At 34.7% G+C, this 25,508-nt stretch overlaps 2 protein-coding genes across 4 annotated transcripts; both read right to left on the bottom strand.

Moving 5' to 3' along the window:
- Nucleotides 1-5,846: 5,846 nt before the first annotated feature.
- Nucleotides 5,847-7,666, bottom strand: LOC104086453 (HMG1/2-like protein). The gene is made up of 7 exons (XM_009590705.4): nucleotides 7,474-7,666; nucleotides 7,199-7,303; nucleotides 6,988-7,045; nucleotides 6,744-6,788; nucleotides 6,508-6,585; nucleotides 6,288-6,362; nucleotides 5,847-6,165 (listed from the first exon to the last, which is right to left on the bottom strand). Exons 1-6 carry the CDS (start codon nucleotides 7,521-7,523, stop codon nucleotides 6,288-6,290), a joined length of 411 nt encoding a protein of 136 aa, XP_009589000.1. The 5' UTR covers nucleotides 7,524-7,666; the 3' UTR covers nucleotides 5,847-6,165.
- A 5,315-nt stretch (nucleotides 7,667-12,981) lies between these two features.
- On the bottom strand, nucleotides 12,982-18,838 carry LOC104087510 (protein DETOXIFICATION 40-like). 3 transcript variants are annotated; one of them, XM_009592005.4, is made up of 7 exons: nucleotides 18,346-18,832; nucleotides 17,239-17,870; nucleotides 14,854-14,910; nucleotides 14,517-14,755; nucleotides 14,249-14,367; nucleotides 14,079-14,165; nucleotides 12,982-13,215 (listed from the first exon to the last, which is right to left on the bottom strand). In XM_009592005.4, the coding sequence occupies exons 1-7, from the start codon at nucleotides 18,685-18,687 to the stop codon at nucleotides 13,150-13,152; spliced, it is 1,542 nt and encodes a 513-aa protein (XP_009590300.1). In that variant the 5' UTR covers nucleotides 18,688-18,832; the 3' UTR covers nucleotides 12,982-13,149. The 3 variants fall into 3 exon arrangements, with proteins under 3 accessions (XP_009590300.1, XP_033509658.1, XP_033509657.1); XM_033653767.2 differs by lacking the exon at nucleotides 12,982-13,215 and adding an exon at nucleotides 13,222-13,427 and having other exon boundaries at nucleotides 17,314-17,870; nucleotides 18,346-18,838; XM_033653766.2 differs by lacking the exon at nucleotides 12,982-13,215 and adding an exon at nucleotides 13,222-13,427 and having other exon boundaries at nucleotides 18,346-18,836.
- Between the last annotated feature and the right edge of the window lie 6,670 nt (nucleotides 18,839-25,508).

Below are 25,508 nucleotides of genomic sequence, written 5' to 3'. Positions count from 1 at the left end.
ATATGCTACAACAGAATCTCCCACCGATGTTGACACACACACAAAAACACTCAGAGAATCACGAGGCACAACCAGATATGAAGCAAAATAGGAAGAAACATAGGAATACGTAGATCCCAGATCAAATAGAACTAAAGCATCTCTATAGAAAACTGGAACAATACCTGTGATCACGGCATCGGAAGACTCGGCCTTAGTCCTAACTGGAAAAGCATAAAATCGGGGTTGGGCCCCACCGCTCGGAGCTACATCTCTGGGACGGCCTCTGACTGGCTGACCTCCACCTCTAACAACCTGACCTCTACCTCTAATGACCTGACCTCCACCTATAGTTGTATGTCCCCTACCTCTAGCTGGATGAGCGGGCAGTGAAGCAACCGGTGTCGAGACCATAGCACGAGAACCCTGCTGCTGTGAGCTGCCCGGTGACCGAGGGCAAAATCTAGCAATGTGCCTTTGATCACCACAAGTATAACAGGACCTCGACTGTTGTGACTGTTGACCTTGTCGACCTGAGTAACCACCCTGAAAACTCTGGAGCAGAGGTGCACTAATAGGAGCTGGTGGTGCACTGTAGGCTAGCTGGTCGGAATGAGACATATGAGGGCCGCGACCACCTGAAGCACTGTGGGATGCCTGGAGCGATGAATGAAATGTCCTAGGAGGATGACCTCTACCAAAATTACCCCTTCCTCCAGACGAGGTACCACTGAACCTACCGAACTGAGGAGGCATCTTATCAGACCCCTACCATCTCTCCTGTGTAAGAACCATCTCGATCCTCCTAGCAACATTAGCAGCCGCCTGAAAGGAAATCTCACTTCTGGTCTCCTTGGCCATCTGAAGCCTGATATGGTGAGTCAGTCCATCAATAAAACTCCATTATACTCACCAAACAGACTAGAGTGTCCTGAAGTACTGGAGTAGCTATGAATCCTTCCGGGACCTGAATTGGTCCAACATGTACAGTCTGAGCTGGAACCTCCGCTTCCAAATCCAGTAGAGGTTCTACAACAGGTGTTGTTGCTCGATCTCTAGACTGAGCTCCACCTCTACCTCTAGCTCTGACATAACCTCGGCCTCTACCCCTGGTCATAGTTGCCATCGGGGGCTTTGGCTCCTATCCGTCGGTAGATGTATTACGTGTTCTCGCAATTTGCGACAGAATAAGAACATAATGGTTCAATCATCAATGATAGAATAAAAATCGCACGACAGAATAAGAATGAAGTAATATTGTTCCTAAACTTCATAGCCTCTCAGAGATAAGTGCAGACGTCTCCGTACCGATCTCTCAGACTCTGCTAAGCTTGCTCGTGACTCGTGAGACCAAAGTAACCTAGTACTCTGATACCAACTGTCACGACCCAAAATTCTCACCTTCGGGACCGTGATGACCCCTAATATTTCACTTGCTAGACAAGCCAATATTAGAATAATGTTTATCCATTTTTTAAAAAATAAATCAAATTAAACGGAAGTTAATTACTGAAATAAAGTGCGGAAGACCAACAACTGAATTATCCAAATACTTTCCCGAATCTGGTATCACAAGTGAACGAGCTACTAGAATAATACAAATAAAGGTCTGAATAAAAATTCAAGTTGTTTGAAAGATAATACACAGCTAAGATAAAGTAGAAGGGGACTTCAGAACTGCAGACGTTGTGCAGTTATACCTCAAGTCTCCTTTGGGTAGCTGAATCTGAGCAAGTATATGGTACGCCGCTCGAACCAACTCCAAAATCTGCACAAGAAGTGCAGAGTGTAGTATAAGTACAACCGACCCCATGTACTCCGTAAGTGTCGAGCCTAATCTCGACGAAATAGTGACGAGGCTATGACAAGATACATACATAAACAACTTGTACAAGTATATACAAATGCGAAGCAACAATGAACACAATAATTAACAATTTACAAATTTGAGAGGGAACATGCGAAGGGGAATGATATAAAAATCTCAGCAGGAGAAGTATCACGTAGCAGCCAATTAATTCATCAACAATAAAATAAGTAGTTGATAATATGAAAATGGCACGGCACCACCCTTCATTCTTTTACTCTCATTCTTTTCATGAAATGATAAATAAATAATATGAACGGCACGACATCACCTTTCATGCTTTTACACTCTTCCTCACCATGACAATAATAATATAATTAGTATAAATAGCATGGCATCACCCTTCGTGCTTTTACACTCTTCCTTACCATGAAAATGATAATATAAATTCGGAAGAGTATTTTAAATGCGTGGATCTATACTTATCAATCAATTTATTACCAGAATACCGACCTCACCTTCCAAATTCAACAATAATTAAATTATGAACAATTTCATGAAAAATGATCAAATAAACAATAATAAACTTAAGCAAGAATATCTTAATTAAATAGGTAATTATTCAAAATGAACAAATTCCACCAGCATGATTTGACTCAACCACAACGCATAAGTACTCGTCACCTCACATATACATTGTACTCGCACATTAAATTATGTAAAAAATAGACAAACAAGTTCTACTCCCTCAAATCAAGGTTAACCACGACACTTACCTCAATTTGTAAGCAACTCAAGATTTCAATAATCCCTTGCCTCGCGAACTAGTGTCCAAACATCTCGAATCTAGTCACAATTAATTCGATTCAGTCAATACAAATCATAGGAATTTATTCCATATGAAAATACTAGTTTTCTAACAAAATCCAAAATTTAACTCAAACATTGCCCATGGGGACCACGTCTCGAAATCTGATAAAAGTTACAAAATATGAAAGCACATTCAACCACGAGTCCAACCATATAATGTTTACCAAATTCCGACAACAACTCGACCATCAAATTCCCAAATCTTATTTTTAAATTCTTAGGCCAAAATCCTCGAATTTCACCTCAAAAATGCGTAATCTAGTCGGAATAATCGATGATAATTTAATATTATTGACTAACAATGATCACAAGTGACTTACCTCAAGTTTTCCCGTGAATTCTCGCTCAAATATCGCCTCAACTCGTGTTGGAAATGTCCAAAAATGAGAAAATCTCGGACCCCTCTGTTTTTGTACACTGACCAGAGGTTCTGCTTCTGCGGAACTTTTAACCGCATCTGCGGTTCCGCTGTTGCGGTAAAGCTTCCGCTTCTGCAGATAAGGAGTCCGCTTCTGCAATAAAGTGTCTGCTTCTGCGACGAGGCTGCCCATTCCCCTTTTCTGCTTATGCGTTGTGTGTTCCGCTTCTGCGAGGCATCGTCCGCTTCTGCGTACCTCACACTTCTGCGATGCAAGGCTCGCTTCTGCGAGCTAAATTCTGCAGGTGCGATTGCACCAGAAAGTCAAAATTTCCAACAACTATTTAAGTCCAAGTTTCGATGTGTTAACCATCTGAAACTCACCCGAGGCCCCCGGGACCTCAACCAAATATACCAACAAGTCCTAAAATATCTTACGAACTTAGTCAAAGCCTCAAATTACTTCAAACAATGCTAAAAATATAAATCATACCCCGATTCAAGCCTAATGAAACTAATAAATTTTAACTTCTATATTCGATGCCGAAACCTATCAAATCAAGTTTGATTGACCTCAAATTTTGCACACTAGTCATAAATGAAATAACGGACCTATGAAAATTTTCAGAATTGGATTCCAACCCCGATATCAATAAAAGTCAATTTGTGGTCAAACTTTAAAATCTTTAAGCCTTTAAGCTTCTAGTTTTCGTCAAATGGCGATAATTCAAGCTAGGGACTTCCGAATTTGATTTCGGGCATACGCCCAAGTCCCAAATCACGATACAAACTCTCTAGGATTGTCAAAACACCGATCCAGATCCGTTTGCTAAAAATATTGATCGAAATCAACTCAATTGAGTTTTAAAGCATTATTTCTTATTTTTATCAAATTTTCACATAAAAGCTTTCCGGAAAAATATACGGACTGCGCACGCAAGTCGAGCAATGCTAAATGGTGCTATTCGAGGTCTCAGAACACATAAATGAATATTAAATATAAAGATAACCTATCGTGTCATCACAATTCAAAAAATATTATCTCTACCTTCGTAAGGTAGGATAAGGTCTGCGTACACCTCACCCTCCTCAAACTTCACTTTTACACTATTATTGTTGTTTTGTTGTTTATATTTTTACTATTTCCTTTTTTCGTAGCAAATTTAATACAAGTAGACTGTCCCACAAGAAATGTAAATGTTAAACATCATTCTCATTATAATATATTGTGTTATAATTATTGTAGTATAACGTATTCGTTAAATAAAGTTTTTTTAGACCGTTGAAACATTCTTGGTTGAAAACTATACGTGGTCCTAGACTCCGATTCAGGTATTAGTTTCAAATTCGTCTACTAGTAATGGTTGACTAGCTGCTAAAAAGGAATGTTTAATTACCCTTCGTAATAGTAGGTACGTGATGTAAATGGCTTTAGTCCGGTGATAGCGAAATCATTACTATTTTAATTACGCCAATATCAGCTTATCTTTTGTTATGGTTGTGTAATTTCATTCATGGGAAATCCAGAGAGGTGGCTGAAACATGGCTTTCATCCAATAGTACCGTTACGTCAAAAGTATTCTTATTTTTTTGTTATGGTAGTGTAATTTCTATCTCTTGGTCTTCGCTCAATTCCACATAAGATGATTCGATTTTTTTCTTTTCTTTTTCATCTATGATGAGACTTCATCCATCACTTTCAGGGAACGTTCCCCTCTCTTTCCTTTTTTGGCCTTATTGATAGCAGTAAAATGCCAAGAAAAGGGGTTTCTACTCGATCTAGTCAGTGATTAACCAAGTGGCTAAGTTAGCGTTTAGAAATAAATTTGGTTGAAGCTTAAAAAAAAATTAGAGCTAAGTTAAAAAATAATTTTGGAAAGTGACATGCATTTTACCCGGAAAAAAGTTAAAATTTTGTGAATGGTAGAAATTTTTTTATCTAAACAAGTGTTTGGAACTTGAAAATTTTTCTTCAAATTTATTCAAAAACTGATCAAATTCCATGAACAAATAATGTTTTCAAACTTTTTTTGAAACAAAGTAAAAAAGAAATCTACATACAAATGGGAGCTAAATAATATATGCACATAGTTGAGACTTCTATTAGGAGCACTATATATTTTCCAAATTGCGACTTCTTACTTACATATACATTACCTCCTCTTTCTCTTCAGGAAGCAAAAAAAAAAATAAGGAGCAGTTACGCATGGGTTAACACTTTAATCTGCCCCTACTTTGGATGTGCATTTTCGCTTTAAAAGTTGTTTAATTAGGGGGGGGCCAACAGAACAGGAAGGAACAGCAGAAGTCATATGCATATAAACAAGTGGAAAGAGTATAATCCTTAATTTAATTAAAGCTGGTTATTCCATTTAGCATCTAATCGCTGCTTCAACTTATTCCACAATAAAGGAAAAAAGAAAATTAGCCAAAAGCAAAAGTTCCTTTTAAGTCTTGATCGTTCTAAAGGAATCTGGACAAGTACTCTGTATACGCATACCACGTCCAATACTTCAAAAGACGCTTCAAAGTTTTTACTTTTAATTTCATCTTTGTTTCTCCACTAGCATTATTTTATGTTAGAGAAAAGAATCTAAAATCAATAGTTAGAGACTAATAAGATATTAATCATTTGACTGATTAATTAGTAAGTAATAGTTACGATTTCAAAATAGATCAAATAAGCAACTGTTGTACCTTTGGCCTACAAATTTTGCAAACACGTGTAGACTTAAATTAATGGGTAGAAATAAGAATCAAGCGACTAAGCATTTCACTGAATTTACAAAATAGCATGAAAACTCAAATAAGACTATAATTTGCTAAAGGATCTTCACAAGAAATTACTGCATTGCAATAACGGTATACATCACAGATTGGACTAAAACCAGAGCATGTATCAAGTACTAAACGCAATTTTTTCTTAATAACCAGAATCAAAAGTATACTCAATCCATAATCTGCTTTGCATTGCAGTACAAAATGGTGAACATGAGCATAAGCTGATAATAGGACTTGCAACAGAAGAAATATACTAATACTAGAGTTATAACTAGCTATAACTATGTATTAACACTTGATTAGCTATATGAATTTCCCAGTAGCTTTCACTTGCCAGATCAGCATTGGAGCAAAAGAACTATGTAGCACTCTGCATACAAATTTTGGAAGAAAATGTCAGTTTTAAAAACAAATTGGAGACAAGTCGAATCACAAAAATTGAATTCAATTTATATAAGTGAACACTAAAAAAGGACTGGTATCCTCTGGTACCTAAGAGCTAGCTTGCTGCTCAGCATCATCTTGCACCTCAGAATCCTCAGATTTTGCTGCTTCCCCAGTAACAGTCTGCCACAATTAAGCAATTGAGAACCAACAGTAAAATTGCTCCGTTAGTGTCATATAGTTAGTTCAACACCAAGTGGATACTCATTCGCATCAACTACCACAGAAACAGAGAGATATTGTTTTAAATGAATATGAGTAACACAACCTTGTTGTTATGCTCTTCCTTTGATTTCTCATACTCAGCCTTCAACTTAGCAGCTTTTCCCACATAGGGAGCTTTCTCCTAAGGACAATAAATAAAGATAATCAGGTACCACAAAATCTTCTCCAAAAAAAAAAAAATTAGATGCAAATTTGCCATAACCACAGAGAAAATCATTAGACAACAGTAATGTATATTGAGATTTATCTCTCAAGTTTGTGCATGAAATCTGGTCTTACAGATTCAGACATTGCCTTCCATTTCTCACCGCCAGCTTTCCCGACCTTAAATGAATACAAATACGAATGAGTAAGAAAATTGTTCATAGAAGACATATATGACTGAAGATGCATAGAAATTATAATGAACTCTTAATAGAAAATTGAAGCAACAGCACAGCACACTCTTAGTACAGCAATAGGAACTAAATAACATCAGAAACATTGATTTGAATCTAAAATGCAATAAACAGAGTCATCTTACCACAGCAACAGATTTATTATCAGGAAAATTCTCCTTGTAGCTCTTGCGAAAATCAGCCCTGTTTCATAGTTCAGTATCATGACAGAACATAATTCAGTACCAAACTGAAGGTTACAAATAAAAAACAAGTGAAATTGCTACTAAAAACGTTGAAACTTCAGTGCGAAAGGAGATATATACTGAGTATAAAACTACAGCAAAAAAATCTCACATAAAAATGAAGAATGCAGTAGGAGGACGCTTTGGAGCTCCAGCGGTTTTGATTGCTTTCTCCTTCTTTTTCAAGTCCGCTTCAGCCTTGCGTTTCTTCATTGTCCTGTTTTCAAATATTGCAGAGCAGATTCAGAAGCTAAAACACGAGAGGCTCACAGTTCAAAAGCATACCGTAAAAAAATGAGAGAGAGAGAGAGAGAGAGAACAAAATGCTTCAAATTAAAAGCTTCGAGACACGAAATAGACTGAAAATAAACGAAATGGAGAGTATACTCAGTGTCGAGCTTCTTGTGAGCAACGGAAGCAATCTTAGTTCCCTTCATAGTTTCCTCTTAGTTGAAATTGCAGAGAATGGGAGATAGTTTGAACTTTCAAAATCAGAGATTGGAAAAAGCAGAAGAGCTCTGAGAACGTGATCAGAAGTGTGAGTGAATAATGGGATGGGGAAGTCCTGGGTTGTTATTTATAGCCTATAGGGAGTGGAGAGGAAGGCCAATTCGAAAAAATAATTCCTTCGTCCTTTTTGGCGGGAAGATGAATGCTGAAAAAACGTGAACGCGAATGGCAGTTGCAGTCTGCAGAGTGAGAAGGTTACTCGAGCGTTTAGGATTTGTATTTTTACTCGCTGTAAATTAGTTAACACGTGTGTAAATACGCAACGGTGAAAATTACTCTATTCTATAGCGAGTGGTCTTTGGTGGCACTGAGGAATCGTGATCAGGAAGTTTCATAATTCTGGGCTCAAAAGCCTACCCTCCTTATTGGACTATTTCCTTTTGCCTGGGCCTTTGCCGACCTCAATACTTACTAGGCCCATACTTCGATCTTCAAGTTAAAATAGCACGGGCTAGCCAGTTTTCGAACTGTTAATTGAAAAATAATCAGCGTTTGCAAAGTTATTAAAAAATAGTCACTATTTTGCTGCAACACGGAAAGTTCCAGCATAATATACTGAAGATTGGAGCACGTGTGTATGAACTTCCAGCACACGAAAAATTCCAACATGATATACTGGAGATTGGAGCACCTGTGTATGAACTTCCAACATATTATGCTGGAATTCCAGCATATTATGAAATTTCACATGTAAAAAATTCGAACTTCAGCATATAATGCTGGAATATTTTTCGGATTTTGAATAGTGTTTTTATTTAGATTTATCTTTACATGAAAAGTGGCTAAATTTTAATTACTTTTGAAATTATAGCTATTTTTCAATTACCACTTGTAAATCTGGCTATTTTTGAATTTCACCCAATCTTCAATGCTCCTAGGCCCACCCAACTCGGTTGATCAATGCACATGAACTAGGGGTGTTTTTGTCGGTCAGGTCGATATGATTTTTTTATATTTCGGTTCCGTAATTTGGCACTCATTTCTAAAATGCTATACTAATATCATATCTAATTAAATTCAGTATAGTTTAATTTTTTTCCTTTCAATTAGGGTTTATTAGATTGGTAATTTTAGTTTATCGGTATGGATTAAAAAAATCGTATCTTTCTTTTTTGTTTAAGATGTAAGGAGAAATTTTGGACTAACATTAAATCAAAGAAAATGCCATCTAAAACTTTCAATTTTCCACAGAGTGAGTTAGAGCCTTAGAGGAAAAGCATGTGTGATTATGTATACAACAACAACAATAACAAACCTAGTGTAATCTCACATGTGGGGTATGAAAAGGGGAATATATGTGTAGACCTTACCTCTACCTTGTGAAGATAGAAAGGTTGTTTTCGATAGACATCCGGCTCAAAGAATAATGAAAATAAAGTAACAAATGGTAGCAACAACAATGGAATAGGAGCAAATGGCACAATATGTAATACTAAAGAACGAGGAATAAAAAAAATACCAAAAATAGTACTAGTACTACTGGTAAGACTGAGAGGCACTAACGAGTACATGTCAACCTTCTACCTTTCTCGATCTCCACCCTTTCATATCGAGGGTCATGTCCTCGGTAAGATGGAGCAATAATATGTCCTGCCTAATAACCTCACTCCAGTATTTCTTTGGCCTACCCATACCCTTCCTTATACACGATATGGGCAACCTCTCACATCTCCTATCCGGGATATTTATGTCTCTCCTCTACACGTGCCCGAGCCATCACAGCTTTGATTCCCGCAATTTGTCCTCCACCGAGGCAACACTTCAACACCTACTTTTTCCCTAATAATTGTGTTCCTAATCTTGTCTTTTCCGGTATATCTACACATGTATCTCAATATCCTCATTTCATCTGCCATGTGTCTTCTCAACATCCTCGATTATGTATGAACTTTTGAAATAGACTACCATAGCTCTGAAATCAATATAGGAATCTGAAGAGCAATGCAAAATAAAATAAAGCTTCCTCAAGTGATAATGATCAGACTTGGATTAGATCTTTTATAGAAAATAAAAACTCAAAGATAATTTAAAATTTAATTTTAATTTCTCATCTCCATATTGATTCATTTGGGATTCTTCAAGCACTAACATGAGAATTTCACTAAGAATAAAGGAAGTAAAAGGCCTTGTATATCTATGTTATTTATACTATATTAAAATTACGAAAGCCCTTAGCAAAATGTTGTTCACCTTTTTTGCCCCTTAAAAATAGTTTTCACATTGGACAAGATTGTAATTAATTATTTTTCTAATATTTAGAATTTTAAAATAAAATAAAAAAATATTAAATTTTTACTTATTTGATCTATGTAGAACTCCTACTAATATTTAAGAGTTTGAGATTGAGTAAGATTTTACCTCAAAATTTTCTATAAATTAGGCCAAGTAATAACACCTCACTTTTAAGTTCCTTTCACGTTAAGTTATGGATTCCAACAAGAAAATAGGACCGAAATCTATAGTTATTTCTTTAAAGAAATAATTTTATAAGGTAAAATTTTAATGAAATTTAAAATTCTAAATATTATGAATTTCTACCTAATTAAAATAAGAAAAGATTTAATAATTTTTAAATTTAATTTTAAAGTTACAAATATTAGAAAATATCTAAATGTGAAATTAATTTATAAAGAGTAAAAAAGATGAACGATATTTTGCTAAAAATAAAAAATTTAAAATAAAATAATATTATTTAAAATATGTGTTTGCATTATAATATAAAACTTAACGAAATTTGCAAGTTCTAAAATGATAGATGTGTTAATCATGAATAATGTAAAAACTCAAACATTTAGGTACTTAAATTAGATCATAAAAAATATCTAACTAAATTTAACTTTAGGTAAACTAATATTAATTAAAACTTCAAAAGGTAAAAGGAACTTTCCAAGTTATAAATGCTTGGATAAAATTATTGCTAAATTTAAATATTTAAAGCTTAGATGAGCTAATATGAATTTGAGTCAACAAAATAATTATTTCCTTTAAGGTTGAGAGAAAATAATTAATGTCTAAATTAATTAACTAATTAGCAATTAAAAGTATCCAATTCAATTTCTTTCCAAATTAATTATATAAGTAAAAAATATTTTTCAAGTTGAAAAACTACTAGGCTACATAAAATTGTTTTTATAAGAAGAGCATTGGTAGTTAACGATATAAAAAAAAAAAAAGCAAAATAGTTACTATAGTATTAAAGTCAAATTGGTAAAAATATAAACTTAAATCAATAATAATAAAAAAGTAGTAGATAAAATGCATTCTAAAATGGATGAATTGGTACTAATTTTTTGTTTCTTTTCACATTCATTTCAATACATGATAGCTCCCTATATTTTTTTATATTGAATTATTTTGGTAAAATATTAATGCAACATTAGTAATTATTTTCAAATCTCTAAAATACCAAACGATTTAACTTTTTAATTTATTTTATTTGAAAAGATTTTTGTGATTTATTTGTTTTCAGTATTAGGTAAAAGAAAATAAGTTTAAAATAATCATAAGACGTATAAGGACTTTTGTAGAGCAAGTTTTTTTCCATTGAGTTAGCTAAATGAGATTAACATTCATTATTTTTAAAATTGTGTACCCCTTAATATAAATACACGTACAAAGCGCGTATCCTAAGACTAGTAATCTAAAATATGTGTAATGTAAGTTAGTAAGTATTTTGATATGGTATTGGTAATTTAGTATATTTTTTTCAAATACCAAACGTTAATGAAATTTATACCAAATACTAAATACCAAATATCAAAATTTTCTATTTCAGTTTGATAATTTGGTATTTACCAATTTATGCACGCGAGGAACTTGATCAAGTTACTGTCAGAGTGGATGTTAGCTCGGGGACTGAGAGGGAGATTATTAGAACTACTTATACCTCTCCTTAATGAGGTACAAGATTCGATTTTCATTTGATCTTTCCTTTTGTCTTCCACTTATTATAGGTGCTGACAAAAAATTGAAAATGAGAATTCTTTTCGTTTTAAAATGTTTGGCATAATTCTTTTCTTTTTCATCTAATTCAAATAATATTGATGTCTCTAGATACTTACAAGTTAGTTTATTTTTACTTCCTCATATTACTATACTTGTTTGGCTCCTTTAACTACAAAAACAAATTGTTTAGTATAATAATACTTTTGGTATTCTTTATTAAACTTTGTATCAAATTGAGCTTGCCTAACAACCTGGAATAGAGGAAGTACTTTTCAGTTCATCCATTTGCGAGGCTGTGACATAATTGTGCCCATATTTCTTTCTTTATGTCCCACAATTTTGTCTATATCTACTACTAAGGAAGGAGTTGTTTGATTATTATAAGAAAAAATTCAGTAACTTTAGTGAGATAAATAAAAAGTTGAGTGATCATCCATAAAATTATGTCTTTTTTAAAATCATTTTTCTTTAGATTAAGACTTTCTTCATATGGAGTTTTATGAATTAAAGAATATTTTAGCTCGCTTGTTAATATGACCCATTTGGTCGTGTGATGACAAGGATGATGGATTTTAACTAACTTAAAAACTATTCCTTTTCTATTTTCCTATAAAAGAAAAGGCCTCCACATTTTGGGTGTGTTTGGCATTAAGGAAAATATTTTTCTAGAAAATATTTTCATGTAAAATGAGTAGTTTTATAACTTATTTTCTCTTTTTTAGTTAGTTAGTGAAAAAAAAATTTCGAAAAATATTTTTTAGTGTTTGGTTAGAGAGTAGAATATTTTTTATACTACTCTCTTCACCCCCACATACCCCTCCTCCCTCCCCCCCCCCCCAAGTCCCTATGTTTCCTTGCTCCCCCTCCCAAATATCCAACGTTTTCAGGACTCTATTTTCTTTAAGAATTTAATTATTTTTCTAAAAATTCACTCAAACCCAAAGGAACTAATGTGCTGCTTTACTTTTTTACGCAAAAATAATGTTGAAATTTGTGCTCCATAACTAAAAAAAAAATACTCTTTTTTTGGTTGAAAAAGAAAGTACTCTTTCTACAACATGAAAATAAAGTACTTATTTTATTGAAATAAAAAAAAAATATTTTTTCTACTTAATGAAAAGAAAATACTCATTTTGTTGAAACGAAAAAAATACTTTTTTTTATATCATGAAAAGAAAATACTTTTTATGTTGAAATGAAAGAAAGTATTTTTTTTTTAAATGAAAAAAATAGTTTTTTATACCACGAAAAAGAAATACTCATTTGTTGAAATGAAAAAAAAAGTATTTATAACATAAAAAGAAAGTATTATTAATAATATTTTTATTTAGGGTGAGGATAGGGTGAGTAGGTGGGGTGCATAGGTGGGGTTGGGATAGGGGTTGGGTGGGTGTGGGATATGGGTGTGGGGAGTGGTGGGGATGGGGATAGGGCGGGGAAGGTTGAGAAAGAGTTTTGTTTTCCTTTCTCTTGAAGAGATAACTATCATCTACGACTTACGCCATTTAACAATTTCTCATGGCCAATTTAAAACATGATAATCATCGAAAAAATATGTCTCCTATTTGGTCACTTTTTTGCAAATGTAACCTTACATTAAAGCTTCTCCTACTCCTTTGGAACTGGTCCTTTATTGTCTTCCCACTTATTCAACCTCCCTTGAGCTGCTTCAACCTGCAATTGATGAAATGTACTCACATTTAATTAGTTCAAGGAAAAGAATGCTTATGTTCTATACTTTCTAATGATATTTGCTTTCTTGCCATTACTATTTACCAGATACCCCTTACTCAAGTTCTTGGTAATGGGCAGCTCAGTACACGAGGCATTCCGTATTCACGCAGGATCGGGAAAGGGCCGCACCCAAGGGGTGTGATGTAGGCGGTCTATACTGATGCAAACATCTGTGGTTAATTTCACGACTCGAACTCGTAATCAAATGGCGGAGCCAAAAATTTTACAATGGGGATTCGAAATATTAAAAAGCAAACGTACGAACAAGCCAAGGGATAACAACATCTACTATCTATGCATAAAAAATAATTTTAATCTTATATATACATTGTAATTTTTTGGCGAAAGAGATTCGGATGAACCCCTTCTGCCACCCTAGTTCCGTCCGTATCGTGATGTATAGATCAGACAATTTTTATTGTTGCTATAAAACTACCATTCTTTTTATTCACCGCTAATGACTGCCCATAAAGTTAGAAGTTTCCAAAATTGGTGTCAGATTCAAGCTGTCCTCATAATACAAATTATTCTCTATCTATAAAGACTTCTCTACATGAAAAACAAATGAAGTTGCATTTTCACTGATAAAACGCATTTGGGAAATGTAATGCAGGATAAACAGCTCCACAAAAATTTGTCTAGCATTATACAAACATTATCTAAGAGTGTGGACGTACACAAAAATACAAGAAAGCAGAAAACTTTTGACTAAATACTGACTATGGAATCTGCTTCTAACGAGATAATACGATTACAAAACGCCACAAGGAAAAAGAAAAAAGAAAAAGGTAAGAGAGGTTTACCTCTTTGTTCCAATCAGTTCGAAAGGTGACCCATACCAAAATCACTGTTTGCATAAGTGTACCGCCCATCATTCCTGACCAGATACCCTGTATACACAAATAAAAATATCATTATTAGAATGGACTAGCAAATTTATTTTACAAAGTTAGTAGAAAATGCTGAAAACTACCTTAGCACCCAGTTTGAAGTAGAATCCGAGAAGAGAACCCAATGGGACTCCCACAATATAATAGCAGCCGACGTTAACATAGGCCACAAACGTTTGCCATCCACAGCCAACAGCCACACCTATATAACATTTGCAAATACATAAACTTTAATCTAATATGTGTACCCCAGAACAAAAATAATGTCAAATCACGTTGTAAAACAAGTAATCTGAATCTAATATTCAAGAAATTACAGAGTAAGAAGGTTAATTAAACTCTTTTAATTACCAGATAAGACAGGCTGAATTCCATTAAGTAAAAGGGTGAGAGCAAGCAGAGGACAGAGATCTGAGACAGCTTCAGCCACAACTTCACCTCCAGTGAAAGCATAGCTAATGACGTGACGAAATGCAAGAATAGTAATTGCAGCAATCACAGAGATGATACAAGCGCATACTGTGACCACAATAACAGAAAATGCTGCTGATTTTGGATGCCCTGCTCCTAATTCATTGCTCACTCTCACACTGTTCACCATCATTTAACATTTTAAATATGTCAATTAACTATGGTTTTACTAGCATATTTCTAGACTTTAAATGATTGAAAACTAAAACTGACCGACCTTGCTGCTGCATTGAGTCCAACTGATATCATGAAAACCCAACCAGAAATTGTCATGCTTTTGTTGTTTTCCACCAAAATAAAGGAAAAAAACAATAAGGTTAGCTAATTGAAAATAGTCACGAAAATGAATTTCTCTAACAACAGCAAATATAAGTGCCATTACTTCCAGACTCATGGTGCTAATGACCAAATAAGTTTGAAATAGGTAGACTTTTAGAACTTTTACTTCTTTTAATCAAAATATTCATGTCTAAATGTGTATGATTTATGATAGTCAAACTATCTTTAATTTCCTCTATGGTTTTCATATAGTTCATCAACTTTTTAAGATTAGAATTATTAAACTTATAAATCATAGAAGTACAATATATCATATATTTTGAAAATCTTAGATCTTATTACTCCTGTATGTTGACTCTCCAAATATATACTCCACTTTTACCAATTTATTTTTAACTAATTTGTTCATTGAGGGTCAATTTAACTAGTTCTAAAGCTGGATAGAATATAAGGTAGTCTATATTTTAAAATTAAAATTTGGATATTTAAATACTACTCACTCCGTTTCAAATTAGACGAGATACTTTCTTTTTTAGTCTGTTCCAAAATAAATGACACATTTTTAAATTTGGAAATAATTCAACTTTAAACTCTTCATTTTACCCATTTTACCCTTAATGAGAAGTTTTTATAATCACAAAAATATCATGGCCCCACAAAACTTTTATCCCTTAAGCTTTAAGACCACAAGTTTCAAAAATTTTATTTTTTTTTCTTAAATTCCGTGCCGAGTCAAACTACCTCATTTAAATTGAAACGGATATAATAACATATAAAAGCAAATATAAATTGCGATCAAATCATCCATGCATCTAAAGTTCAGACTTGCTTAAATCAAATGTGACAAGAAAGAGACACGGTAAATAAACCTAGAAATTTTCAATTGAATAAGCAAAGTCCAAAAAGGTGCGCGCTATTTTAAGTTTTAACAATACGACAAAGATTGCAGTGACATGGGGCTGCTTTTTATTACATTATGCTGCAGCCGACAGAGTTCTGGGTAGTACAGGTCTTTTAAAAAGGCATGTTTTTGGCCTTTGTGGGCTCAAAATGTGGAGTATATCAACTTTGTAGTTGTGGCAATTAGTCCCGTTTTCATCTCATAAGCTACGATTTACTCCAAGTTTTGGCCACAATGATAATTTTGTTTTTCTTGTTTACTCCAGTAGTGAGGATTTACAGAGAGGAAAGAAAGATTGAAATTAGCTAAATAAGTTTTGAGTTTTTCCATAGCATGGAAAGCAGTTACTGTATCAACCATTGCTCCCTATTATATTAAGTGGGCGTTTCCAAAAAAAAAAAAGAAATTTTTAATTAAAAATAATATTTGAAAATTAAAATTGTGTTTGGACATGAATATAGTTTTAGATTGTTTTTGAAATTTTGTGAGTGATTTGAGTGGAAATTTTGACAAATAATTTTTTGGAATTTTTTAAATTTTTGAATTTTTTTAATTTTCAAGTAAAAATTAAAAATTTTATGGTTAAATACTAATTTCGAAAAAAATAAAAAAAAAATCGAAAAAAATAAAAAAAATCTTATGTCCAAACGGACAGTAAATATAGACTGCCAATGTGTAGGCCTTTCTTCACTATTAGAATATAGATAAACTGCAATACATTAGCCATTTTTATCCATTAAAATATAGATAAACTGACACCAATTTTCTGTATCACTAGAATATAGTGAAATACCGTCACAAGTGTCAGCCGTCTTTCTTTATTACTACAACACAGAATGTCAGCCATTTTTGTCTATTACAACATAGACGCAGATCTCATATGTTTGTCCATTAGGATAATAAAAGCAAAACTAAAATAAAACAAAGAAAGTCGACTGACCAGAGCACAGCTTTCCATACAAAAGTTAGATCAAATCAATGTTTAACTATTTTTTGTGGTTACAGCTAGAAATTTTGGCTTATGGCGGGGGTCTAATAATGTTTGGCAAAGAATCTTAAATTAAAAGTACTTTTTAAAGAAAAACAGTTTGAATTGACTAATTAAGCCAACCTTTTAAAAGTATTTTTAAGTGTTTTTTTTTTTAAAAACACTTTTTTCAAAAAATATATTTTTGGTTATTTTTTCTATTCTACTCAAAAATAATTTTTTTTTCTTTTAAAAGTTTGATAAAAAAAAAAAAAATGACCAAAAAGAAGCTTGGTCAAGAACCAAAACCCTCCAATTAAATTTAAATCAATGACAGAAAAACCAAAGACCTTTGTCCACACTCAAATAGTCATTATAGCAGAACAATTAATGCTCAAGAACGAGATATAGAGGGGGATGTGGGAATATTATTAATTAGGAGATATTTGTCTTACCAAATAGAAAGCGAATCCAAAGCCAATTCTGGATTTTCAAGAAGGCCAGCTAGAAGAACAAGAACCTGAAAATACCACGTCTCTAAGCATAGCATCACCGCTGAAGCTGCTGATAACTTGAAGAATCCGTACAACCCAGAAAATGCCTTCAAACTGAACCCATTCCACGTTTGCTTACATTTCTCACTCTTCAAAATATATACAAATTGAGCTATCACTATGATCCACCACGACAAACTCAATACTAATGACGCCCCTAATAACCCGAGACCAATCTTGTAAACTGCAACCCAACTCATCACTAAATGCAACACCAAAGTCGCAGCAGAAATGTAGGCACTTGGTATCACAATGCTCTGCGCTTGAAGGAATTTCTGAATTGGGAAATTCACAGCGTAGGCAAAAATTTGTGGTATTAAACCATATACAAATAAGGCTGCTGCTGATGCAATTTCTGGTGATTCGCCTAGAAATATTAAAATTGGCTTGCAGAAAATGTAGACTAAAGTTAGTAACACCCCTGTTAGAGTGAGAAGAATTGTTGATCTTTGAAGATATACTCCTAGCATATCGTATTTTCTCGCTCCATATGCCTGACCACATAGTGTTTCAACTGCACTTCCCATCCCCAACTGTTCAAACAATAACAAACAAAATTAAATCTTTAAATACAGTACAAATACTAACTATACATAGCCCATATAGGACTAATAAGGTAAAAATGACAGGATGCATAAAAGTCTACTAAAATTTCAACAAATAGCATATATGAACTCCTATAAAAAAAAAAAGGCAAGCCGATGCACTAAGCTCTCGCTATGCGCGGGATCCGGGGACGACTCAGACCATAAGGGTCTATTGTACGCAGCCTTACCCTACATTTCTGCAAGAGACTGTTTACACGGCTCGAACCCGTTCTTGGTCACATGACAGCAACTTTACCAGTTACGGCAATACTCCCTTATATATATGAACTCATAATTTAAAAAATAATAATAATGAGTTAATGATAAAAACTTTAAAGGCCGAGCCCACGGAGTTTGAATCATGGATCTGTCGAGAACGTTAGAAAACAAAACCATAGACAAGAAATATTATGGATCATACCAAGAGGCCATAGGCAAAGATTTGAATGCCAGTGTTACCCAGAGAAGCAGCTGCAAGTTCAAGATTACCAAGGTGGCCAGAGAAGATTTGCGTAGACATGGACATGAGGTAATTAATCATGTAAACCATTACAGCAGGAGCAGCAAGGAAGAAAAGGAGTTTCGTTTCGATCCACGTGGCAAGTCGGAGGCGACTCCATAGAGGTAATGAAGTGTCCAAGAGTACTGTCTCTAGCTCACTGTTGGATTCAAGATTTTGCTCTGTAGATAACTGGGGTGATAAAGCTGATACCCCGTTGTTTTCAAGAAATGGTTGGTTGACTTCGTTCTTAGAGGAAGTCATAGTGGTGGGTTGGTGGCTGCAGCCGTAGACGGTGGCAGCAGCTGGAGCTGTGAAGTGAAGAATTTAAAGTGGAAAAAGAGAGCGAAGTTTTGGAAGTTGGTTAGAATGGTGTGTGTGTGTGTGTTTTATAGACGATTGGAGATGTAAAGAAATCTTACATGCTACAACCAGCTGTCACAGTTGCATCTTTTCAACTTATAGGAATAATCATGTACACGAATTTGTTTTGCTAATATAATATCTGTAGTAACTAACTGTATACAGTAAAAGTGAGTTGGCAATTCAAAAAAGAAAATTGATAAATTTCTTTACACTCGTGTCAATTTATTTAAACAAAAACATTATTAATATGAGGAACTAAAATAAGAAATTTTATAACAATAAATTAGGTAGGTGTAGTTATTTTCCCAAAAGATTTAGCATTATAACTTAACCATTTCAAGGGTAGGTTATTATTGATCATAAATAACTGGTACACTTTTTATAGAAAGTTATTTTTCCCTAAATGGTTCAGAATGCTAACCAAAATTATTCCTAGTTGGTCATAACCAAAATTTCATGGTAGTCATTTAATTTTGTATTCATTACGCAAAAGTCATTTTTTTTCTTTTTTTTACGTAAAAATCATTCAATTTTGTGTTCATTAATCAAAAGTCACTTTTCTTTCTTTTGTTACACAAAAATTATTTTACTTTGCTCTATTTATCACAAAAATCACCTTGGCAAAATTTTATAATACTTTTATTGAAAAGTCTATTATATCCTTGATATTATAAATCCTCTCATTTATGTAATATCTTCTATATTATATAATATATAATATATTTTTACATAGATATTTTACTTACAAATAAAATAAATTTAAATTATTTTATTTATTATTTTTATAATATATCCATGCATTTAATTTTTTCATGGCACTCAATTTGTTTAATCATATTCAAACATGAACATATTTTAAATATAAAAATGATAAAAAAATATTTATTTTTTAATACTTATTTAAAATAATAAAAAACATATTTGTTTAACAAATAATAGTTTTTTATAGTCAATAAAAATTTTAAAAGAAGTTTCAAAGATATTTGTGTTTAATATTAAATTTTTTAAAGCTTTATCTGTTAATATTATTTATTTGAAAGTATTAATATGATGTGTCATTTTGCTAAATGTGGGTATTTTATTTATTAAATTAATCAGTATGGCTTGGCTGATAAATCAATGAGCTTTGATTTTTTAATTTTCATTAAACATATTTCATTAAGCATGATTAAGTGGACTTGAGATTTGTTCACGGTAATGTTATTGACAAATTTAATAATGTTACTTATATATCTTGAAAATTAATATTAAGAACAATTAAATGTACGAATATATTATAAAAATAATAAATAAAATAATATTAAGTTATTTTAATTTTAAGTAAAATAGTTGGGTAAAAGTATATTATATATCATATAATATATAAGGTATTACATAAATGAAAGGATTTATAATGTCAAGGGCATAATAGACTTTTTCAGGTGAAAGGTTTGTAAAATCTGGTCAAAGTGATTATTGTGATAACTAGAGCATAGTAAAATAATTTTCGTGCAACAAAAGAAAAAAAAGTGACTTTTGGATAACGAACACAAAGTTGAATGAACTTTACGTAATAAAAGAAAGAAAAATGACTTTTGGGTAATAAACATAAAGTTGAATGACCACCCATGAAAGTTACTCTAAATTATTTGTCATTTTAGAAGTTCAAGACAAAATTAATTATTTTTTTCTATTTTACCCTTAGTAGTAATTGTTTTTTGAAGATGGAAATGACTTATAAATAGAATAGATATTCAACGAAGATAGATTATATCTTATAAGACATAAATAAGGTTAAAATAGCCAAAAATCTATTCTAATTAATGTTTCTTAAGGGCGGTGTAAAAGAGTAATATGAGAGATAATTTGAGAGGGAGGGAGTATGTACTAGTAATAAAGACTCTTTTCCAATTTTATGAAACAACATTTGACGACTGAGTACATAACTTAAATTGTTAATTCAATATATACTAAATCCAAAATTTCAATTTATCTAGGAAATTTTGTCAATCTAAATGATGTAGTGTACCATTTCCTTTAAAACGTCAAAACAACCAATTAATTATATTTTAAGACTTCGATTAATTTTATACTTGTTTTTGCTTGATTCGTTATATGTGTTTTTAATAGATGAAAGTAACATTTTGCTCAATGTTGCCAAAAGGAGCAGGTGGGAGATTCTCTGCACGGCAGTGGGGGATTCCCGTAAAGCTCACCAATTTGATGTGTTTTTATTTTTGGTTTATAACAAATTAACGTTGTTAATCTTTATAGATAATGATGAATAGTATTTGCAGTGATTCTTTTCAGAAAAATTAGGGTCACGGGTTCAGCTCTGTTTGGATGTAGGTAAGGTGTACTAATCGCTTTTTCTCTTAATGTGACTAACTTTGTACTTATCATTGATATGTATTCATTGCTTGATCTATAATTGAATAACTTCGTAATTCTCTCTGACAAATGACTGTAATTAAAAAAGAAACTTGTAAAGTAGCATAAAAGCGTATGTCTTAATGCAACATGTCTTGAATTCGTATGTCTACTTGTATTGCTAGCTGCTAGAAAGTGCAGAGACACTCTGTTTTGGACAATATAAATGTATACGGTTAAAATCGAGTCCATCCGATTTTACTATTTAATCAAGACCGGGAGAATTGTATCGAAAGACGGCCTCGTAACGGAACAGACTAAATCACGAGGACTAGGTACCAAGTTCAGAACTGAGGTACCTGTCGAGATCGAGGCTAGTAGCGATCGAAACCAAACGAGACAGACATCGAGCAAGATCGAAGATAGCACAATAACAGAAAGGCAAAATATCTGTGACTGGTCGAGGATCACGGCGTAAACCTCGATGACTGATCGAGGATCATGGCGTAAATCTCGGAACGGATCAAATCAGAAACGGTTAATTAGCTAATCATGAGATTTTCTTCTGTAATTAGAATTATACCATAAGTAGAACTCCTCTACTATATAAAGAGGAGTATTAACCATTTGTAAGACACATTGTTCTCGCATAAAAAAAGCCAATATAATGCTCTCTCTTTAGCTTATACTCTCTTGTTCATCAGCTTGCTTTATTCTTAATTGTTTTGGTATCAGGCATCCTAGCTCGAGGGTCGAATTCCGTTTCAACACTGGTTCGCTTTACTTTATAGTTCATTTCTGTCATTAATCTTCATATTTATCTATTGGTATTAAGTGAAATCACGTATCCTTAAAACCTCATTATAAGTTTAATTGTTATCCAATTTTAAGGGTAAACAGTTTGGAGCCCACCGTGGGGCTAAGGATAATAGTGATTGATTAATACTAATTTCGATAACACACACTACTTTACACTTGTTCTCGTAAGAATCTTTGTTTTCAGGATAAACATGTCAAACTCACAAGTAACACCTATACATGGTGACAACGGCCTCGGATTTCACGGGAAAAATGACAATATAGCCGCTCCAGGAATCGAGGTGCCTCAGGCTGACCTCGAGGAAGCACCAATTGCAAATCCCGGCGATGTCAGTTCACATGTCGCCCTAAATGAAAATTTGGGCGTTGATCCCGAAGGTAGCGTACGCAGGAAAGTTCGATCAGGTGGTCGAGGTACGTAGGGCGAAGAAGACGATAGAGTTAGCCTCCAATTAATATTCGAAATATTACAGGCTCAACAAGCCGCTATAGCACAACTACAAAATCAGCACCGAACACCGAGTAGGATCGAACCAGAAGTCGTCCACAGGACCAAGCCTGTGCCGGAAAGGTCGAACGCCAACGAATCGGGGACTGACCCCGCCATTATGAAAATACCCGAGGAGCTCACTAAATGGATTGAATTAGGAGAAAAGAAAATCGAGACAAATGACAAGAAAATAAAGACATACAACTCCCGGGTTGACCAAATACCGGGGGCACCGCCGATTCTAAAAGGTATGGATTCAAAGAAATTCGTACAGAAGCCTTTCCCTCCAAGTGCGGCACCGAAACCCGTTCCGAAAAAATTTCGAATGCCAGAAATTCCTAAGTATAATAGGACCACCGACCCTAATGAGCATGTCACTTCTTATACGTGCGCAATAAAAGAGAATGACTTGGAAGACGATGAGATTGAATCTGTTTTACTGAAGAAATTTGGAGAAACCTTGTCGAAAGGAGTTATGATATGATACCACAATTTGCCGCCTAATTCTATTGATTCCTTCACCATGCTTGCAGACTCCTTCGTAAAGGCACATGCCAGAGCAATAAAGGTTGCAACTAGGAAGTCAGACCTCTTCAAGGTGAAACAAAAAGACAACGAAATGCTGAGGGAATTCGTATCTCGGTTCCAGATGGAACGCATGGAACTACCACCAGTCATAGACGATTGGGTTGTTCAAGCCTTTACTCAGGGTTTGAACGAACGAAGTTCGGTGGCATCACGACAACTAAAGTAGAATTTAATTGAATATCCAGCGGTAACCTGGGCCGATGTACATAATCGGTACCAGTCAAAGATCATGGTCGGGGATGATCAATTGGGGACCCCTTCCGGTTCCGTTTATCCAAATAGGACCGTCGACAGAACTCAAAGGGATATCGATAGAGAACCTCGGTCAAATAGAGATCGGTATCAACCATACAATGCAGATCGTAGGAACAGCGGCTCAAGAAGCAAACCCATCCTAAATGATCGAAGGAATGATCGAGGACAGAGCTCTCGAGCGCTCATGAGCAAACGTGGCCTCGATAAACATGTTGGTCCCATAGAAGCACCACGATTATCGGAATACAACTTCAGCATCGACGCATCAGGTATTGTGTCAGCCATTGGGAGAATTACAGAAACTAGATGGCCCAGACCCCTACAAACCGATCCATCCCAAAGAAACCCCAATCAAATATGAAAATACCATGGTACACATGATCATAAAACCAAAGACTACAGGCAACTAAGGGAGGAGGTGACCCGTCTATTCAACGAGGGCCACCTTCGCGAATTCTTGAGCGACCGAGCTAAAAACCATTTCAGAGACATAGATGCAAATAGGAAAAATGAGTAGCAAGAACCTCAGCACGTAATTCAAATGATCGTTGGTGGGGTCGATATTCCACAAGGGACTGTGTTCAAATGCACTAAAGTATCAATCACCAGGGAAAAATGAACTCGTGACTATGTGCCAGAAGGCACTTTATCATTCAATGATGAGGAAGCAAAAGGGATCTCACAGCCCCATAATGATACTTTGGTAATGTCTATCTTTATGAATAAAATTCAGATTAAACATGTTTTAATTTATCCAGGAAGCTCGGCCAATATTATTCGATCAAGGGTCGTAGATCAGCTCGGCCTGTAAGATCAGATCGTACCCGCAACTCGGATTCTCAATGGCTTCAACATGGCGAGTGAAAAAACTAAAGGTGAAATCATCCTACCAGTAAATATAGCCGAAACTATTCAAGATCAAAGTTCCATGTGATCGAGGGCGATATGAGATACAACGTACTGCTCGAAAGACCCTGGGTTCACAACATGAGGGCGGTCCCCTCAACCCTTCACCAAATGCTAAAGTTCCCAACACCAGAGGGAGTAGAAACAGTGTATGGGGAACATCATGATGCCAAAGAGATGTTCGCAGTCGACGAAGTAATACCGGTATCGGCACTTTCGTCAACAAAGGGGTTGGAGTCCAAAGGAGAACAGGAAGTTAAATAGCAATCACAACCACCAGCCTCGACTCAGTCGGAGAAGCAGGAAACGGACGAGGGCGATGAATACTGGACCCCTCGATCCTTCATAATCCCCAAGGATTCCGACGCCACCAAATCGATAGTCGAAGAGCTGGAGCAAGTCATATTGATCGAGTATCTACCCGATCGAAAGGTATACTTGGGTACGGGGTTAACCCCCGAACTCAGGGAAAAACTCATTAAATTTCTTATCAATAATATGGATTGATTTGCTTGGTCCCACCTAGATATGACAGGAATCTCGTCGGAGATCACTACACATCGACTGAGCTTGGACCCGGAGTTCCGCCCGGTAAAACAAAAGAGAAGGCCTAAGTCCGATGTAAAACATGCATTTATCAAGGACGAGGTAACCAAATTTCTCAAAATAGGATCCATTCGGGAAGTAAAATATTCCGAATGGTTAGAAAACGTAGTCGTAGTCCCTAAAAAGGGAAATAAACTTAGAATGTGCGTAGACTATAAAGATTTAAACAAAGCATGTCCTAAAGACTCTTTTTCTCTGCCGAATATTGATCGCATGATCGATGCCACGGCCGGCCATGAGATCCTTAGTTTTCTCGATGCCTACTAAGCCCGAACTTTCGGGCCGTTTTGCCAAATAGGCCGTCGAGATTAGTGTGTATGATATCGAGTATTGACCCCGAATGGCCATCAAGTCTCAAATCTTAGCGGACTTTGTGGCCGACTTGACGCCAGCCTTCGTACCTGAGGTCGAAAAGGAACTATTATTAAAGTCGGGTACATCATCGGGGGTGTGGAGCCTCTTCACAGATGGCGCTTCGAACGTGAAAGGGTCCGGGTTAGGCATCGTTTTAAAGCCGCCCACGGGTAATACAATTAGACAAGCTATCAAAACTTCCAAGTTAACTAACAATGAGGCCGAGTATGAGGCCATGATTGCAAGTCTCGAGATAGCTAAAGGTTTGGGAGCAGAGGTCGTCGAGGCCAAATGTGACTCCCTACTTGTGGTAAACCAAGTCACCAGAACCTTCTAGGTTCGAGAAGATCGA

The sequence above is a fragment of the Nicotiana tomentosiformis genome, chromosome 7 (genome assembly GCF_000390325.3).
Source record: "Nicotiana tomentosiformis chromosome 7, ASM39032v3, whole genome shotgun sequence".
Taxonomy (NCBI): Eukaryota; Viridiplantae; Streptophyta; class Magnoliopsida; order Solanales; family Solanaceae; genus Nicotiana; species Nicotiana tomentosiformis.
This window is presented reverse-complemented; position numbering and strand designations above follow the sequence as displayed.

Bases quoted from the DNA above. Each gene is read 5' to 3' on its own strand.
- LOC104086453 (XM_009590705.4), bottom strand. From the start codon at position 7,523: ATGAAGGGAACTAAGATTGCTTCCGTTGCTCACAAGAAGCTCGACACT. The intron at 7,304-7,473 runs GTATACTCTCCA...ATTTGAAAACAG, and splicing joins CACAAGAAGCTCGACACTGA to GACAATGAAGAAACGCAAGG. The intron at 6,586-6,743 runs GTAAGACCAGAT...TATTGTCCTTAG, and splicing joins GGAAGGCAATGTCTGAATCT to GAGAAAGCTCCCTATGTGGG.
- LOC104087510 (XM_033653766.2), bottom strand. From the start codon at position 18,687: ATGACTTCCTCTAAGAACGAAGTCAACCAACCATTTCTTGAAAACAAC. The intron at 14,166-14,248 runs GTAGTTTTCAGC...TTGTGTATACAG, and splicing joins ACTTCAAACTGGGTGCTAAG to GGTATCTGGTCAGGAATGAT. The intron at 13,428-14,078 runs GTAAACCTCTCT...GCATCAGTATAG, and splicing joins GAACTGATTGGAACAAAGAG to ACCGCCTACATCACACCCCT.